This window comes from Cyanistes caeruleus, chromosome 7 (genome assembly GCF_971803275.1).
Source record: "Cyanistes caeruleus chromosome 7, bCyaCae1.hap1.1, whole genome shotgun sequence".
NCBI lineage: Eukaryota > Metazoa > Chordata > Aves > Passeriformes > Paridae > Cyanistes > Cyanistes caeruleus.
In genome coordinates, this window is record NC_141707.1 from 21969435 (window position 1) to 21989793 (window position 20359).

A 20359-nucleotide genomic window follows, 5' to 3' on the forward strand; every position below is an offset into this window, starting at 1 on the left:
CTGGACATTTAATGCATATAGAATTGTGCCACTTGTGCTTTCTTGCACACAAAAAAGTGAAGTCTGTGTAAATCAAGCAGTTGCTATTCAAGAATTCTTTCAGTACATAATATATTTCACAAGAAAATTAAAAATCATACTTAACTCTCCACAGTTGTCCAAGTAAGAAATTCACACATGTATGACTTTTAACCTCTTAAAATCATGCCTGTTTTTAACATATGAGCTAAATGTAAATGCATGAATCTTTGACTTTTTCCTTTTTCTATGGTCATCAATAGGAATAAACAGAAAAATCTCACTAAGCCTCAAAGGGGCCACCAATAAAACCAAATACATTTTTATGATAAAAAACACACAACAGAAAAAAACAAAGAGAGAAAAAACATTGACACAATACATAAGAACAGATTACTATGTACTTGTTAATGAAAGAATTCACTGACATTTACAAAAAAGTGCTTATAAGAGCATACAGGAAAAAACTCAGAAGAGTGCTTATGTAATGAAACTATCCTCACTCCCACACAAAACTGACAATTAGAAAACTGAAACCTGTGCCTTCCACAGACACATAAAAGAGAGGTCCCAATACCACCTGCTCCAGCTAGGGTTAGGGTTATGCCTAGGTTTAGGGTTATGCCTAGGGTTAGGGTTCTGAAAACCACAAAGCCCAGAGCTCCAGCCACTGTGTAGCTACAATAGACCTGCCAAACTGAAAAGAAAACTGCCCCTAAATAGCTCCTCCATAAGGTTTTGCATGGCAGCTGACTCTGCACCTTTCTTCTATACAAACAAAACCGTGATGAATTTTAGTGGTGGTTGATGATAGAATCATAACAATTTTTAGGATTTATTTTTGCCCAGCTGTCATGATCCAACTCCAGCTTGATCCAACCTGAACAGCTGGCAGTTAAATTTTGATTTGCAAAGCAGGGCCTTGGTTCTCATCACTAGCTTCACCACTAGCTTATGGGATATTAGGGATTTAATACCTACTAAAACCAGAGCTGGCAGAGAACTAGCTCTGGGATTTGTTCTTCTCATTTTTTCTTAATTTTTGCCTCCCACTGCTATGTGCTTATAAAAGGTAACTCTAAAATATCTTTAAGTTCACAGTGTTTTTGCGATGGGAAAAGTAACTCTTTCAGAGAGTACACAGAACAAAACAAGAACATTAAGGTTAACATTATCTTGTATTTTCCCTGCCATATTGGGCCCTGTGAGGAATGCCTTCTCATAATTTGCATGTTCCAAGCAAAGATAACTAATATTGTTGCAGAAGAAATTACACATACCTAAAACAGAAACTAGGCAAACACTGTCGTCAAATAAAATAATGAAATTCTAAGACATCATTCAGTTGCTGGTACTAAACTCCTCCTGTAAGTGGATTCTGTAAAACTGTTCCCTTCTGGATGTTCTCAGTATCTTACACATTTGATTTATATTTCAACTCTAAAAACTCTTTTAAATTCACATTGAAGTTAAAATTTAACATTTTTTACTTACATTGACAGGATCCAGAATCTTTACTGCTGCCAAGCTTCCATCTTTCTTATTAGCAACCTTATAGACTTTACCATAAGTGCCTTTCCCAATAGTCTCTATAATTTCCCAGGTATCTGAGGGATCGGCTAATGATTCTAGTCCAATCATACTGGCATTATATTGAAATAATCCATACAATGGCTTCCTGGAAAATAAAGCAGACATACATACAGTGGGAAGCCCTAAGTAACTCAGTACTAGAGAAGGCATCTTATGATAAAGAAATCAAATATTGTCCTAATTTAAGAAGAAATACACATAGAATCACAAATGAAAAACGGACAGAAATTTAAGATCACTCAATGGAAAGAAAACACTGGAGACCACTTCTCTGTCCTTACTTTAGTGTATTATTTGCTTCAAATATTGCCCCATATGCATACCATTCTAAACACATTTTAATTGAACAAGTACTGACAAAATCTACCTCTTCCTCTATGCATACTCTTTTAATGGACATTTTACACAACTGAATTAACAGAGCTCATGAAATGAGGTCCTATTTCTGGTTTTAAAAAGCTATGCCAGGGCTTTTCCATAAATTTGTGTAATGCTCTCTGGAGATTGCCAGACAGACATTCTGTAGGTATAGACTCATTATGTCTGATATATACAACAAGGCTACATACAGCTAACAAAAATTAATACTGGGCTGGCTGGTATCATAAAATACAAGCTAGTTTGAAAATGGGCAACAGGTACATCACTGGGATGATCTGTCATTGCTAAGATGCTTGTCAAGAATTGCACTTGTCTCTCTCTCTGTATGCCAGTCGGAGTGTGTTATGGATTGTTACACTGTCTGAATACCTCCAGAAGATCTACAGGTCAGGGCACTTGTTTCCCCAGACACTCCTGAGTGGATCCTGCAACAAATAGACAACAGCAGCCTATGTAAAGGGCTCCTTCCCACCCTGGAATTACATACATGGTAGGTTCTGGTGATTACTAAAATGACCTTTCCAGGATTTCATGTAGAGTAGTGAGAAGGTACATCCTTTCCCCCAACTGGAATTATAGAAAGGAAAGATGAAATTTAAGATGGTATTAGCTTAACTTTCTTATATTAATCATTATTAGAGAAGCTCACTGGTTGATGGCTTCTCTGAGAAAGAAAATTTTTTGCCCATTTGGAGGCTGTCAGAAGGTATATTAGTTATCTGTATGCTTAACCAGGAGATGTAAAGTCCAAGTGTGTCCGATCATTAGAGTGTAACTGTCACAAAGACAACTGAAGACAATACCATCAATGACTGCAAAAGTTCCCAATTTTTGGAGATGGATCAACAAGCACCTCAAATATATACTTAAACTTTAAGGTTTGAGCCATTTCTTTCTAAACACACCTGATATCTGCAGATCTGCCAGAAATAATTTTAAAAACTGGCTGTCTTACCTCTTCACCATTTCTAGCATCAGTGACAACCAGAGAAAACCTCTATTTCCCTCCTTAGTAAACCTGTACTTGCACTAAAGCTGGTGCCAAATAATGTATGAAATTGCTTTGGTTTCTTCATCAAAAAGAAGGGGGGGAAAAAAAGGGGAAAAAATGGGGAGTTAAGGAAAAAAAAAAAAAAGCTAGATTCAATATAATTTATTTGCTCTAATAATGTAAGCGATTAGGACAGTTCCTCAATATTTGATCCAATGCAGCATGCTGCAAATAAAGAAGAGTATTCTGAACACATAAACTTAGTACATCCACAGAGAAGCAGGTGAGGTTATTACAGAGGTGATTTCTGTGCAATCAGTGAGCAGACTGTACTACACGAACTGAAGCAGTAGCTACAGATATGGAGGTCCTGATAAGCCAACCTCAGGAACAAGGTTTGCTTGGAGGGTGGGTGTGGTGGAGAATACAAACACGAGAACAGTTCCACCTCACAAAACAACCCTGACACAATGTACTGAGCACATGGTTTTAATACTTTATGTGAAACACTAAAGACATTCATGTTCAAAGAAACAGAGGAAAATAGACTGGAAATAACTTTGATACAAGGAAAACAAAGCCAGACTGATATTTAGTTTTCTGTCACTATAACAACTATAACAACTACCCTATACATACCCAATGCTGTACCCAGAAATGTACAGCATCCTTTGTATCAACATAATATTATGATATGTCCGTCTAAGCAACTGTTGCAGATAAATACTTTTTTCCTTTAAAAAGAAAAAAAATCTAATGTCATTGCCTGCTCTTGTTCTGAAAATTATAACCCTTAAAATGGTATATCCAAATTTTAAAAAGACATTAATATCTGTTTGTAGTAGAAGGCAATGTTGATGCTGATACACACCATCCACTGGCCCAGGATCTCAGCTCATCCCTGCTGTTCCAGCTGAGTGTTCCTCAGAGCCCTGCAGGAGCACCGGGACTGACTGCCCAAGCGGGATTGTGAAGCAAAGCCTCTCCTCCATCCTTTCCCATCTTGGCTGAGAAGGCTGTCACGGGGCCCCTGGTTCTGTTTTCTTGCTAACGCTGTAGTTATTGTTGTTTGTTTGCCTTGTTATATATACTAGTAAAGAACTGTCCACAGATCTCTGTCTGAGAGCCCCTTGATTTCAGAATTATAATAATTTGGAGGGAGGGGGTCTACATTTTCATTCCAAGGGAGGCTCCTGCCCTCCCTAGCAGACACCTATCTTCCAAAACCAAGACAGCCACTGATACTGTTTCTTTCTTTTATCCATGAAAAGAGATATTCCCCATCAAAGTAAATTTCACAATTCTCTTATAACACCTGACTTCTTATATTTTATAAACCTTTACCATCAGAACAAATTACATCAGGTCAGGCATGCCAGACAAACAGCAATCAGACAAAATGTACAAGCAACATTTTTCTACTTTTAAAGAAAATATGTCTCTCTAAGATCAACATTAGAATCGACTGCATATTATCATCCCTTAACAGTATCCCCATGATAAACAGACTGCATGTATTATGTATATCATATAAGATATCATAAAAGAAGTATAGGTTACAGACACGCACAAATCAATTTTACATCTCTGAACCACAGCCTTTCAACTGTATTCCATGGCTCTAAAAAGCCTCAGAAAAGCCATCTAGAAAAATACATGGTGTCCCAGAAGTTCTACTGTGATATTTACCTAAGTTGTGAAAGCAAAACAAAAATATCCAAACTCTATATAGAGCATGCGGATTTTGTTAATGAAATAATTATATCTGGAATGAAATCAGCAACTTTTTCTCACAGATTTATTATCACAGCTCTCTTCTTCAAAAATTATAGGAAGAAAAGGGACTCATAAGCCAGAGAAATAGCTTTACAATTATTCTTCTATTTTCACTACTGCCTCACTCAACTCCTACACAAGAGCAATTCCCTTCTGCATTCCAAAATGCACCCTCTTCTAGCTTACAGCAAGACGCATCTGTAGAGATTTTAGAATTAGTAAGAGTCTCACTTCACCCTGGTGCTTTGTCACGATACACAGTACTAAACAGTTTTGAGTTCTCCTATAGCTGGTAGGGACATGATAGCAATACCAGCCAATGCTAGTGAAAGCAGTGAAAATACTGCTTCCATACAAATAACTCATGGACAGGTCTCCTTTTTGCAATGTTCCGTTTGTCTTAGCCCTCTTGTCTCTCTTGTGAAACAGCTGGCTTATGCACTTCTGGCATTTACAAACACTGTGGACGAGTAGGGATGACATATTCAAAAATTAGGTATTTCACGATTTATAGAGGACTCAGTATTGGTCCCACACTAAATTACAACTCCTTGGTGGAAGAATTCAGAAGGTGAAGTTGGCATTATCAGCTACGGCCTCACCTAGCCATGACAGACCCTATACTGGCTAGTAGTGGTCACACACAGATGGCTAGCTCAGAAGCAATTGTTAGAGAAATTAATCAACCAACAAAAGGCACAAGAAAATCAATAGTCAGAACCACATCCTCTGCTATTCTCTTCCTGCTATTTCTCACTGGCTAGGTTAAAACAAAGAGAATGTCAATATCTTGAAATGAAGCATACCAAACAAAATCCATCCTATAACTGCTCTCAGTTGGACTCAAAAAGAGAGACTACAAAATGTGCTGTGGGTAGTTTTTTTAGGGATAAAAGCTAGTGATGGAAGAAGATAAGGATAAAAGCATGTTCAAAAGCTGTAATTGATGCTACAAAACTTACGTACAAAGAAAGAACCATACATTAGCTCATCACGTATTTTCACCAGGCAAACATAAGTGACAAAACAGGACAAGAAGAATAGAACTGTTGTTATTTATAAATGAAAAGTAGATCCCCGAGAACATTCCAGCTAAATTCTGTTCACAGAACAAGTCTTCCTTGAATATACCAGCCATGAAATCAACCCTGGGTGTTCAAAATTGGAAACAGAACACAAGTGGGAAACATGTTCTCCCTTTCCACATGTTCTAACTTAAACTTCTTAAAGTTTTTATTATTTGTGCTTACATACACTCTCTTTGTCTACATGAGGTGCTTTAAATTCAGGAGCATCTTCATTATTTTCTTTTCTTTTGGTTCCTTTGTATGGATGGACTAGGCTTTTAGACTTGTCGTATTAGCCCCAGGGTCAGAGCTGAGTGATAACCAGCGGCAATGGATTGTGTCTGGATTCCATCTCTGATGGTGACTCTGATTATTTGCTCCCTTGTCTTGTCTATGCTTCCAGTTCATCACAGTACGAATCATGACCACATTACTAGTATTAACCATAATAACCTGATCGAAAACCAGCTACTGACCAGCATGGCAGAGAAATCTAAATGTTACCCAGTTCTCTAGAAATAGAAAGAACAAAGAACACTTTACTCAAATAGTAAAAATTTTACACCACCACTCCTTAAGTCAGTTCTGAATTGAAGGTACTTTTAACATAACCTTAACTCAAATTCTTGGATCAAATATTTGAATCAAAACCAGAAAACTCTCCATTAATATCCTGGAAAATGTATGGTAGGAAAGATGCATGTGCCTAGTCCAGACAATCCAGTATATTTTTTAATTTAGATTCATTGCATAATCATGTATTGTGTTACAAATGTTTGTCAGTAAACTGCTATTGGACCCTTATATTTATGAGAACAACATTAACCTTTGTCCAATAATGTTTGATCATTTTTGTATTGTCCATATAAATCAAACTACTTGGGGCAGGGGTGAATATATCATCCTGATCAGCCAGTTTCATAAACAGATAGATCCAGGATGTATGAAGGCAAAGTTAAAGTACAGCTTGGCCCTGACCAGCTCCCCTGCAATCTTCTAATTGGGTCCGCATTTTCAGTTTTTCAGCCTGGCTGTGTCAGATCAGGAGGCACTCCTGACTTCACTGCTGAGACACAAAGTTATTTTACTCCAGAACTCTTTAGCACCTCGTTCTGTGACTCCCAAATGCCACAACACTCTTGATAAACTTCCATCTTTTATGGGGTACAGGTAACATTGCATCTTGGATCCTTCACAACTGCATCTCCCATAAAAGTCAGATTTCTTCTGCTTCCCAGAAATTAATTCTGAAGTTGCTTCCCTCTTACCACAGACCCATGGTTCCATGTCATCTCCATGTGGATACAACAGCTATACCAGTCTGCTTCACCTCAAGCCATTTTCTAAATGAATGATATGTGCCAGCAGTGCAGTAATGGTCTTAAAGAGATCTGCTTAACATGAACAGAATGGGGTCATACACTTTAAGATAAATTAAACACTCCCTCAATCTACTGCAGAATCAAGAACAGAACAAGCAACCACTGGGATTTTCTAGAGTAGGAAGGTTTTAAAGGTGAGGGTAAAGTCTAGTCATGCCATCTTTTTTTCCTGTAAATATTCTGTAATACTTCAGAAAGTTTCTTGGTGCTTTGATTCTTCTATCTAATTTTAACTCATGTCAATGATATTATATTAACAATCAAATCTCTATTAGAATTATCCAATCCCACTAATTTCCAAAGGATTTTATAGATACAATATGCTTTATTCTGGTCTTCATAGTTGAATTTCTTTAACTGAATATGCACAACAGCTGAAATCTAACTAGAATGAAAAGATTTTTAAAAAGTAATTCACAAAACTAAGAAAGCTAAAAAGCAACTTGTTTCATGAGGTAAACTAATTAATTTGATCAGTCTGCATCTTTTACCCAAGATACTATCATAATAACTTTCATTGTTTCGCTTCTCTGGTATCTCCAAAAGAAAGTATCTGCAGCAGCTGCCACTGTTAGCACATAGGTAAAACAACCAAATCAGAATGTATCAAGAACAAAATTCGACCTATACCACTCCTCAGAGGGGACCAATTCCTCTAGCCTAAGTCTTTTATGAAAACTGTAAGAACTTTTTTATTTGGGGGATTTCTACTTCCTGGTAAAGTCTGCATACAATCTTCTGTGAGAAAGGATTTCTCAAAAAACCTCAAGACTGTTTTACTCAGGTTCAACATAAATATCCTAACATCACTGTTGACATTGAAAGCTAAGCAAAAAAATGGTCAAAGCATATGCAGACTGCATAATTAACAGAGATGACTAGTGTAGCAAATCTGCACTTCTTGCCAGTATGCAAAAAATATATTTTTCTTTTGTTGTCACAGAATTATAAAAATGCATTATTAACAGAAAATTGCACTTCCACGGTTTTCTGGTAGGCATGGTGCATTTAAGAAAGTAACTGGGACTAACACAGAAAATTATATTCAGTGATGAAAGACCAAATGCTTTGCTGAGAATCAAATTATTGCAAAACATCATTTCCTGCACATGGTAAACCAAGTATTTTTGAGAGTCATCCTGTGAGGTAAAGAGTATCTTGCTAAGAAAACAGAAATAAAAAAAACTTCTATTGAAATTTTGAGTACTGCTGAAAATAAAGTTCTTGATCATTCACACAGAGCTACATATATTTCATGTATCTGACTGCTAATTAATCAGTTCCATGTCTTCAAGTCCATGGACCAAATGCTGCAAAATTACGTACCTAGTCAATTAGCATGATTATTAAATTAATTAAATATTATTAAGCAGAAATTATTTTCCAAGACCAGATCCAAATATCTGAAAGCCTGTTAAGAACTCAAACAATCAGTTCAGATCAGTGACATTCCTATTACAGAAATATTAACTACTGAAATAGAATTTCAACAAGCAAAATACACTAAAGCAATGAAAAAGGAGTAACAGCTAACTCATCAGTTCCACCTCAAGCTGTGAACCCAGCTCTAAAATAAATCTTATAATCCCATGAGCCCATGCAGTTACAAACTACAGGTGGTAAAACAGGTGACTACCAGGTGCACTCCCCATGTGTGAAAAATCAATACCTGAGGTTTTCCCTGCTCCCTTCGGTAGCAATGTAACAGGGCAAACAAAATACATTTGTTAGTGCTAAAAAGAAAGGATGAAGGGCTGCAACAGTATGATGACCCACATACCAAAACCAGGCTCTTCACTGCAGTCTTAATCAGAAAGTTTGATAAGCTTTGTGTATGGACGAGGAAGAAGAAATCTAAGACAGATGTAGGATAAACTTTGGAATAAAATAACTGCAACCTTACATTAGTGACCTGTTTTCTGAAACCAGCTTATCTTATATTGGATTTCTGTCCTGCTAAGCGTATCAGAATTCTTCAACACCGAGATAGCTTCCTCAAAGGGAGAGCTTGTTTCAGCCAATCCTGCACAGAACTGTGTGTTCCATATACTCATTCTCATGCCCAGTATTAGACAACAGTAGTGTGTGTAGTGTCTGTTAGCTTAGGATGCGGTCATGGAGCTACAAATAAATTGGTTCAATCCTAGCAGCTTCGCTTCATTAATGCTAAAGATCGTTGTGACACTAATTGACACTGAGCTTGATCTATTTATCAAGTCTTTTACAAGCAGGAGCTGAAGAATTAAAGCCACTTCATCATTCACAGAGAGTGAGCAATAACTAACTTATTATTTTGAAGGGATCTTCCTATTGTTTCACAATATACCTTAATTGTATAATGCAATCCATCATAATTCTGTCACTATAATCCTCCAGTATTTATTTTACAGCTGTTTTATTCTAATGCAGATTTTTAATAAGAAGAGATACTCTCTTTTATTCATAAGAAAAATAATAAACTATTAATCATGATATGAAGAATCTCTCTTAGCACTAACAATGACTTCTTGCTTAAGATGAAGCATTTTCATCAGTGAGCTAGTTGTTATGCATTACCAGCATGTGTGCAGTAGCCTAGCATGACACCAATTTGCATAATTTCTCTCCTTTAACGGGCTTCAAAAATAATAATAGGCATATGAGAGAGAATCCATTATTTTAAACTTACTTCAGCAGCTATCTTCAATGAGCAGTTATCAAAAGAACCTCTAAAGAATTAAGTTTGATAAATTATAAATGTATAATTTGGGTTATGCTTTCTGGGCCTATAGCCAATAAGTTTAATTCTGTAACAAAGACCAAGGCAAAACCACCAAGCAATTGGCTTGATGTCTTCCCAGAAAAGAGGCAGGACTCGGATACTAAGCAAGTTCACAGATGATGCAAAACTGCGAAGAGCAGCTGACTCCCTCAAAGGCAGGGAGGCCCTGCAGAAAGACGTCAACAAATTAGAGGGCTGGGCAACACCAACCATAGAAAGTTGAGCAAGGGAAAGTGCCAGGTTCTGCACGTGGAATTGGGCAAGCCTGGATGTACAGACAGACCAGGGAATGAGGTGCTGGAGTGCAATGCCACAGAGAGGGACCTGGGGTCCTGGTCACTGGTGAGTTGAATGTGAGTCAGCAGCCCTGGCAGCCAGGAAGGCCAGCTGTGTCCTGGGGGGCAGCAGGCACAGCATCACAGCTGGGCAAGGGAGGGATTGGCTCGCTCTGCTCTGCTCTGGGGCAGCCTCACCTTGAATATTACGTGCAGTTTTGGCCACCACAATATAAGGCATTAAAACTATAGAGAAGTGTCCAAAGAAGCACAACAAAGATGATGAAGGCCTTGAAGGGAAGCTGTATGATGAGCAGCTGAGGTCTCTTGGCATGTTCAGTCTGGAGAACAGGAGACTGAGGGAAGACCTCTGACAACTTCCTTGTGAAGGGAAGAGGAGGGACAGCACTAATCTCTTCTCTCTGGTAATCAGTGACAAGACCCAAGGGAATGGCCTAAAGTTGTACCAGGGGACGTTTAGGCTGGACATCAAGAAAAGGGTGGTCAGACTTCCCATGGAAGTGGTCACAGCATTAAGCTTGACAGAGTTCAAGAAGCATTTGGACAATGCTCCCAGGCACATGGTGTGACTCTTGGGGATAGTGCTCTGGTGGGCCAGGAGCTGGATTCAACAATCCTTGTAGGTCCTTTCCAACTCAGCATATTCTGTGATTCTGTGACTGTCTAAATCATCAGTGACTGGCTGGACTATGCCAGTATCCACTGCTGCTCACAGTGAACTTAAAAAACTGTTAGGGTTTTGGAGGTACAGATAAAAAACAACAGGTGGTGATAAACAAAGAAGCATCTCAGAGCTGTTATACCTGTGTATGCTATTAAATGATGCCTTAATCTACAGGAAGTACCAAAACAAACTTTTTTTTTCCTGATCTGAACTCAAAAGAGACCTTACCATTTGTTAATATTAACATAAAGCAAGAAGAATAGTGTCTTAACAAACTGATATAACTACTGGTCAACCTTTTCTTATCTTCCTGGCTTATGCATTTCTATATTGGGAATAGCAAACAATATTGCTGCAGTATTCTAATTCTCTCAGATACAAAACCAGTACAATGTCTGGCCTTATAAATTAGAAGAGTAATTTAGACCTTGGTCCACTTTACTACACATTCTGATATATGGTCATCAGTAAGAAAGATCTGATTTATCTTTATCATACAAGTCTACACAATTGACATTTAGGCCTGATGTCAACTAATACAAAAACACATCACCCAAGTACTCAGCTATCCCATTAAGTGAAAAGAAACAAGCACTCCAGGAGAAACAAAAATGCCAATATCGACAAGAGCAAAAATTCTCAGAGCTTGCTCCTGTCAGCTATTTCACACTGAGAAGCACTAAACAATTTCAACTCCTACTGATTATGGGGATTTGAAGGAGATTAACACCTCCAAGAGTTGTGATCTTGAGGAGAAACAATTTAATAACAACAACAAAATTGCCCATGAACTTTCAGAATAGAATTTAGACACAGAATAAAATATCAAACTGGCCTTTCTCTCAGATTAACTCTTGGGCTGCTGCAGATGGTCTGGAAGAAACTTAAGAGAATGCCTGAACTTAATTTACAAAGAGAAAATATGACAGATAAGAATGCTGTATCATACACTGGGTCATTAGTACCAATTTAGTTTTCTTTTATACATACTGTTCAGTTTATGTAACAGCTCTGTGTTCAATACTGTGGGGTTTCAAAACTCAAAAGAAAAAAGCATTTTGTGGGACTATTTTGAAAAACAGAAAAAGAGATAAAAAGAGATAAAATAGTTGTATGTCACCACAAGCAGCACCGAACTATTGGTTAAGGTAGACTAAAAGTAGATGATTCTACGGGCAATATGAAACAGGATCTACTGTATTCCATTTTTAACAATGCTTCACCTTCAGCCATTTTCTATCACTTCATATGACAGTGGGTCATTTCCCCTTTAGGAAGGATACCCTTTGCAAATAGCCCCAGCTCCTAACTTACTGTTCAAGCAGAGAGTACCTGCTAAAAGAACAAATTTTGAAGCACTATAAAAGCATGATAAGTAAAACAGAAACTGACATGATCTAGTTAAGAAGGATATCTTTATATGGTGTGAGTGATGTGTGATAAGGATGCTTCTTTTACAAGACAGCATTACAAATAAAGACAACATTTCAAATAAAATCCGAGGAGTTTGGAGAACTTAAGAGATACTCTTGACTAGAACTCACCTCCTGTACTGCAGAAATCATATTTTATATACGCTTTAGGTTCTATTTAAAAACTGGACAAACTAGTATCTTTCAACAGTAACACCTTGTATTGAAAGGTGTGTCCTGCACAGACATACCAAGCTACAGCTCTCTACACATTACATCAATGTCCCACTGCAACAGCCCTCTCAGAAGCCTCATCAACTGTTGCCAGGTAACAGCGCAGAAGCAGCACTATGGTTTGCTCTAAGTGTCCCTTGAAGCTTAAAGCATGTACATTTTGGTCCCTCTTGTCAGACATGTGACTTTGTAGACTATCTCAGCCACAGAGGCATGCTGGCAGCTTGTTCTCCCATGCCTAGAAACCCTCTCTTAGCTCCACAACAAGAGTATTTGTAAATACCTTTTTTTAAAGATATTTAAAGATACGTGTGAGATAAATATATGCACAGACTTAACAGGGTTTCTGAAAACCCCTTTACATCACCTATTGCAAGGAACATAAATAAAGAGTAAAACCAAAAGACATCTTGTTTTGACTTCAGTCTCAGCTTCCTGACATCTCAAACTCTTTCAGCTTCTCAGTACAACCAGGAGTCCCCAGTCTCTTATTTCAAGCTTGTGTCATTTACCCTGAAACACATTTGCTCTTCTTTTCTAAGTCCTTCCTCCTGATCTCTGCAGCATGCTGGCTTTTTGTGAAAAGAGAGGCTGATTTTCCTTCAAAATGGCTGATAAGAATCTCCTTCCTTTAATCTTCCTGGCCTGCCTTGCTAGGTTCAAGCACGCTATGTGACCAACTGAAGTCCAGCCTCCCACTTTTAAGTTTGATAATTGATTTGTCACACAAAGTATTCATTCCTTTATTTAATGCCACTCAGTCACCAAAATTTAATTTTTTCTCTTTGTTTTCCTTTTATTCTTTTTTTCCCCTAGCATTTGGCAGGTGCAAAGTATATTTCAACCAATCTACAGACGCAGAAGCATAACAAATAAGGCAAATAAAACCATGCCAACAAAATCAAAATGATGCTTTTAGTCTGACAGATTTACACCAAACCCTTCCCGATGTCAACCAGAAATTACATATTGTATATAGATTCCTTGAATTGTTCCAGCTGTCAGTAAACTTTTACTATACTCACATTTCTGTAAATGGACTTTCTCCCATCACTACTCTTCACATAATGGAAGGTTTGTTACCCAGCTTAGAAAAACAATGGTTGCATCAACAGGTTATTCACTTGAGGGTGTTCCAGCAAAAACAATATATTATTGTTGCTGCATTTTTGGAAATTGCCGTATCAGATTTATATCCTCATGGTATCAATTGTACAAAGGTAATTCTCTATAATGAATTATTGATTTCCTGTAGTAATAGACATTTGAGATAGTCATAAATATTTCTATGTCCAGTTAGCTCACTAATGAAAACTGAAGTAATTCTACAATGGGATGTTATATCAGAGGCATGGGGACCTAACAGTCTGCTCAACTTTTACGTTAGTGAGGACAACCACTGTGTGGGAAGCAACAGGACATAGACAAAAACTGCTTCTGAAAGCATGGCACAGCAATGGGCTAAGGTATCAAGATGGACTATTTCGGTGTGTATTCCAGAAAAAAAGTCTCACTTTTCTCCATATCTGTTCTCCCAATCTGTAAAATGTGTGGTACCATCCTCTAATCATACTCCCTTGCAATCCCTGGGCCTCTCACTAGCATACCAGATTCCTCTTCAGCAGTGGAAATATCTCTTCTTAGACAAAGAGTTCTTGGTTTGTGCATTGACCTTTCCAACTCCACTATCTTTACAGCATCTAAGAAATACTTTGGGTTGCTGACTGCCTGAAAGTAGTTCAGTACCACCTATGGATTGAGAGGCACAAATTTCTTCAAGTTAGTTGGCTGTACTGATATCACCCTGTACCTAAACCACATCAACATAAACAGCTAGAAAATGAGTTTATTTCCTGCATTCATAGTAAGACAATGCAGTTTACCAAGGTTTGCAATCTGTTTGTTCATCAAATAATTGCTTTCCATCTTCTGGAGAAGCTGACTGCTTTAGGTCTCATGTGAAAAGTCTCACCTACCGCATAACACACTTGATTATTCACACTTGGCTCAACTTCTCACAAACTATTATTTCATTATGAAGCATAATAATAGCTGGAAAATGGCCAAACCTCAGTAAAAAAAAGCCTCTCTAAATGGTAACATTTATTTTTTATACATTTGTCATATTGTAAGTTCACAACCATCCTTTAAACAGGCACATAAATGGGATCAAGCTGTGTCTCACAGTTAAATGAGTTAACAGAAGCTGCATTTGATAATAATTAATGTTGCTGAAGTTAGTGTTTAGCATGCAATCCTATTTTTGAAGGATGCTTCAAAAACAAACAAAGCATTTCCAAGGTAGAATTACAGATCTCTCACCTGATTCAGTCCAGAAACAGGGGAAACACTACCCTCATGAGTTTGACAGCAAAGGTATGACTGCAAACATTAGGAAATAACATTACAGACTATGCATGCTGCTTTCCTCTCCTCAGTACTGAGAAAGGTCAGCCACAAATGAATAATGATTTTGAAACTGTAAATTCATATCTCAGCTTTAGGGGGAAAAACCCAACCCATGTGACAGTGACAGGTTAGGGAAAGCTACGTTTTGCTGGACTTGTTCTCTGAACAATAACTCTTTCAAGGACCTCAGATCTACAGTGATTTCAGAAATTATTCATAGGCCTCCTAGACTCCAGGAAAAAAAGGGAAGAGAAAAAACAAGGATATTTAAACCACAGTTCATTCTGTACTTTCAACTACTGATTGTCAATGAAAAAGGAATAAAAAAATCTTTCAGATGACAGATTCTAAAACAGTTGAGGTATTTGTAATTCAGACATAGAAAGAAAGTACAGTACAGGAATTTCAGTGCAATGTCACAAAATTGGAAACCATATGGTACTCCACATAAAAACAAAATCCATTACACATTTGAATTTCACTACATGTACAAAGAAAACACTTTAAAAATGTAACTGTCAAAAGATGAAGAGACAATCATGCAAGTTTAAAATTTAAGCAGGTCACTGGTAGAGAACTTAAGGAAAATACTGCAAAATCCAGAATTAATCATGGACAAGGCAATTCGATTGTGTCAACAGCTGAAGTCATCCACGGCAGAATGACTGCAGTCTTGAGTGGCCTTTACTTTGATATAATAAAGGTGTTCATGAATCCAAAACATTAAGAGAAAACAGACTTGCAGCACACAGGCATGTAAGCTCTGACTGAAGCAAGATCAGCATGTAAAACTGCCTATCAACTATAACAATGAGCTGAGAATAATGTCCAGATATTTTGCAAAAGCTTGCAGTGTCAGGGCATTTATTTCTCTTGGAAACTGCACTTAAGCAGAGGACATCATCCTTGTCCCTGTCCAGGCTATCATACAGCCATGTCTCTGCCTAAGCATGCACCTCACTCATTCAGACCCAGGCACTAACCCATGGACTTGATCTTCTCAACAGACCTTGAGTCTGCCTTGTTCCTCCAGACCAGCCTGGCTGTTCGTGCATTGTCAGCTGACTGGCTGCCATCCCTCGGCCTGACCCCATGCCTGCCTGGGCTCCTGACAGGATCCCCTATGCTCAGTGTGGCCACAGGTCTGATGCCTCACTGGCACCCATGGCTCCTGGCTCACAGGGCAGCCCAGCCCACCCCACATGGCAGAATGCCTACTGGTACTTTATTCGAGGCTTTTTTCTGTTAGTCTCAAAACATGCAAAAGCTTGCAAACTTTTCAAACCAATGAGTAGCAAGACCTGCAGATCTACAGATCCGTAGATGCACTCAAGACAGTAAAACAGTGAGATCAAATAGGCTGATAAACACGAGCCAGATAAATTTTTCTCATGATCACTATTTTCACCTTCTAAAAAGGAAGACAAATGAAGATGCACATGCTACAGCATTACCTGGTTATAACTGTTAGGGTTCACAGACTCTTAAACACGTTTATTGTCCATTTCTTATGTTAACACCGTTTCAATAGAAAACGTTCATTGAAACAAAAAGGAATGTAGTGTGGAACTTATTATGCAAATATTTTAAGGCAAGCAAACTCCTTTTTGTACTTTTTTCTTTTTATTTTCCTTTTCCTCCTTCACACAGAATAAGCAAGCATTTGAGGTCATTAGGATATTCTGGTTTTAGTTAAGTAATTATTCAGATAACCAATATTTAATTACACAGAAAACCACATTGTAAAGTAGAACCTTATTTCAGGGACAGCTTTTAAAAATTTCTTTCTCCCAAAACCTAGTTTCAAATTTAATCATTTTCTTTCTTCTGTTAAATAAACAGCTCCCATAGAATCCCAGCAATTCAGTATGCATTATTTAACAAAATTAGTCTTTGCCACAAATGATAAAATTATTCTGATTTGTATGTCTCTGGAATTCATGCAAGAGTAAGGCTAAGTTTGAATGCTAACAAAGTATTCTTCTGCCTAATGAAATATTCATAGTCATTTGTCATCAAGACTTTAATAATGAGGAATACAGGCTTCTCATTTCTGTCAGTATAAAGGACTAGCAAAGATCTTTCATTCATTTAATTCTGAATGTCTCCTGAAGCACTCATAATAATTTCTTCTTTCCATACAACACAGTACTAGAGATATTTAAAATTTACTTAAAAAGATGACTCCATATTTCAGGTAGAAAAACAAAGTTTATATACGTGCACCACCCAAAACTTAAAGAAGTTTTCACCATTAAAACTTCACACTACCACTATGTTTTCCACATCTCTGCAGATGTATCATTAAGATCAGGAAAAATCAGATTAAATAAAGAATGAAAGCTACACTACAGCATGTGGAGGCAAATACAATAAAATTTTAAGACAGCTTTATCAAGAACCACACCTTGAAGAAATGCCATCATTGCAGCCTTCTTGTCCACAGTATAGCCTTGAAGGCTAAAATGTTGCTTTTTACATCTCTGTTCTCACGGAACTAATCAGATAGCAAAAGATGTGCCCCTGGACACAGAATTTTAACATGTGGAAAGATCACCCTAATTTAAGAAGGGGGATGCCTTCTGTTCCTCACCACATCTGTTTCCAGGAAATGCACTTTATCTGATTTAACAAGTACACAAAATTCCATTCTCAGGTGTTACTTGTACATTTCATCCCTAGTTTTTCAACTTGTCACAAAGAGCACTCACTTTCCAGCTCAGACAGTGGATGATTTTTTTATTCCAAAAGCCTTTTGGCAGAGTGGTCAAGAGGTGTTCTTTCCACAGCAGCTAGTGTGTTGCTGTGAGGAAATGTGAAACCAAATATGTTTTCTCTGGAGTGCTGCTGAATTCTTTGAAGTTCTCAGCTGAGCAACCTTATGCCATCAGAAATCACCACATTACCACCTTTTGCCCAACTACTAAATCATTTTCTCTGTATTACAATATCTATTATTCAGTCACTCACCATAGTTCTTCACTCTTGAAACTGAAAAGAGGTCAAGCTATCACTGATGAGAAGCAACTTAACCTTACATGAATCATCCACAAATTCTTTTAGTTTATTGTTAGCTGACTTCTGCACAGCCTCCAAATCTTCTGCCAGCATATAAACTGCTTCTGAAGCTATAAAACAAACATCAGCAAGGGAGTTGCAGTAACATCACTTTCCTACATAACAGCAGTTATTAAATTCAAGTCACTTACTCTAACACCAGTCCTTCCTCCTCATTTGATGACAATATACATGGTTTTTCATACAGCAATCAGTTTAGTTTTATAATTTTTCACTAAGACAGTGTCTTGCCACAAACCATAAGGCATCATACTAGATACAGCTTGTAAGCAAATTGCTTACCTTTTGGTATTTATAAAGTGTTCAAAACAATGTAAGATCAACAGCTGAAAAATATCCTCTTAATTTAACAAATGGGGAATTTTCCCCATTGACATAGTTGCAAATGATTTTAAACGATTTTCCAAAAGTAAAAAAGAGAAAGTGATTTTTAAATAATCTTAAATTTTGAAGAGACACTCTTTTCCCTTGAATTCATTTTTAATCATAGGAAGTTTTTCAATTTATGTACTATATCTGCTGTATTTATCTCATCATGACTCCTGGCTTGCCTCTCAGAGCCATTAATTCAATGCTCCACCTGCTACAGTTGCTTATACCACAGATGACATTTATGTTAGGTTTGTTTCTGCGGAAGAAAATGTATTGGAAAAGGTAGTCTGACAGGTCTTTATATCCATTGCACAGGCTAAATACAAGTTATAAAGATAATTCATGTAACTGACAGAAATGATGACAGAACAAGTGGAGACAACAAGATGCACACCAAACATGTCCTCTTCTTTCAAGTGAGTTGGAATTAATCACATCTATCATTCATCCTTCCAGTAGGTTTAAAATACAGTGTAAAAAATATACCAGGAGATATGAAAACAGCCATATCACTACTATACGTTTTACAATCACTCGTGCTTTATGCACTAAGTTTATTTCCCATATATGCAGGAAAACTGCTGTCAAAAGCAATATTGCATTCTTTCAATATCAGAAAAAAGGCTTTTAATTTTTTTTTCTTTTGGAACAGATTTTATACCAATTCTGTAGAGCAAACAGAATGATGTATCAAATAGCTCAGCAATAAGTAGTATGGACATACTACACTGTGACAGGATTGTCCCATGGCAGAGAGGAGGTCAGTGAATATTTGTTACATCCAGACTGTCCAGTAACATATTTAGAGATCAGAAACTTGAAGAATCCTGAAGGAGAAGTGTTTCTGCTCTCCACACACCTCCAGGTTTTTTTAAGGTATTAAGAAGTATGCAGTAACCAGGACAGGGAATTTTGCAACAATTTCTGCTTTTTCTGAATGAAATAACAGCTTTTAAATTTTTTTTTTTTAAACAAATGTGTCAGTAGCATGACAGATTCTGCAAAATCTTCAGTGAGCTGCTAAGCATTTGCACAAAAATAATTTTCTACCATCAGCCAGAGTCTTGGTAAATTTAGAGAACTGACTTTCAGGATACCTTAATCCTACAGGCAACCTTTTCTCTGAAAAATCACTGCACCACACTAAGCTACTTCTCTATTTCCATTTTTTCGTGTTTATAGTAATTCTTACTTTGTGTTAAAATTTTGTATATATTCTGTACATACTTACAAAGAACAAAAAAAGGAAAAAGAGGGAGACGGTGGGGGAGAGATGGGGGGAGAGAGAAAGTTACTGAAAATGTTTGTCCTGTCTTTCAGGCACAAATTAACCATTTCTACACTTCTGTTCATGCTAGCCTGGGTAACAGAGAATAGTAGAAGAAGGAAGATCATGGAAGAGATGAGAACTCTCAACACTGTTGGCCACCAAATACTAATAGAACAAATTATTCTTACAGTGAACAACCATGAACCATTTCCCTCTTTCTGTCACATTTGCATAATGCCTAAGCTGAGAGTAGAAGTAGCAGAGAACGCTACTAGAAATCAGGAAAATTTCCACTTGGAAGAGTTCAGTAAATTCTGCTTGTGCAGGGAAGTACTTAGGAAACATAACAATAGATAGGATTTTTCTTTTTCCAAGAGGTAGTCAAATGTAAAGACAAGACTATCTTTGGGATCAGGACCACTCTTCTAGTTCTATACCTATCCAGAAAATTATAATGGGTGGAGACAGCACTCTTCCAAACTGTTTTGAGCAGCATTTTTCTGTTGCTTCAGATTTCAGTGACAGGAGAAAATATTCCTTAAATATTCCTATATTTTCCTTTATTATCCACAAAAAAGTGCCAGAGATGCCTCTAATTTCTTGTATCTACTTTTACATACAACACATCATTTCCATATGAATCTCAAATCTCAAT

At 37.3% G+C, this 20359-nt stretch overlaps 1 protein-coding gene across 33 annotated transcripts in view; it reads right to left on the reverse strand.

The window, feature by feature from the left end:
• The window catches only part of MYO3B (myosin IIIB), a 205671-nt gene that overhangs the window by 178037 nt on the left and 7275 nt on the right, over positions 1-20359 (reverse strand). For 18 of the 33 annotated variants that reach the window (XR_015288942.1, XR_002865919.2, XR_015288941.1 and 15 more), the window contains one exon: positions 1513-1696. The exons of 2 other annotated variants lie outside the window; for them this stretch is intronic. Coding sequence is in view for 23 of the 31 variants with exons in the window: in XM_023931028.2 (XP_023786796.2) it covers positions 1513-1696 (184 nt within the window). In the remaining 8 variants the exon portion in view is untranslated. Of the gene's footprint in view, positions 1-1512; positions 1697-2361; positions 2418-17954; positions 18113-20359 lie in introns of all 33 variants that reach the window. 13 more of the 33 variants (XR_015288939.1, XM_086896746.1, XM_086896741.1 and 10 more) reach the window with 3 other exon arrangements.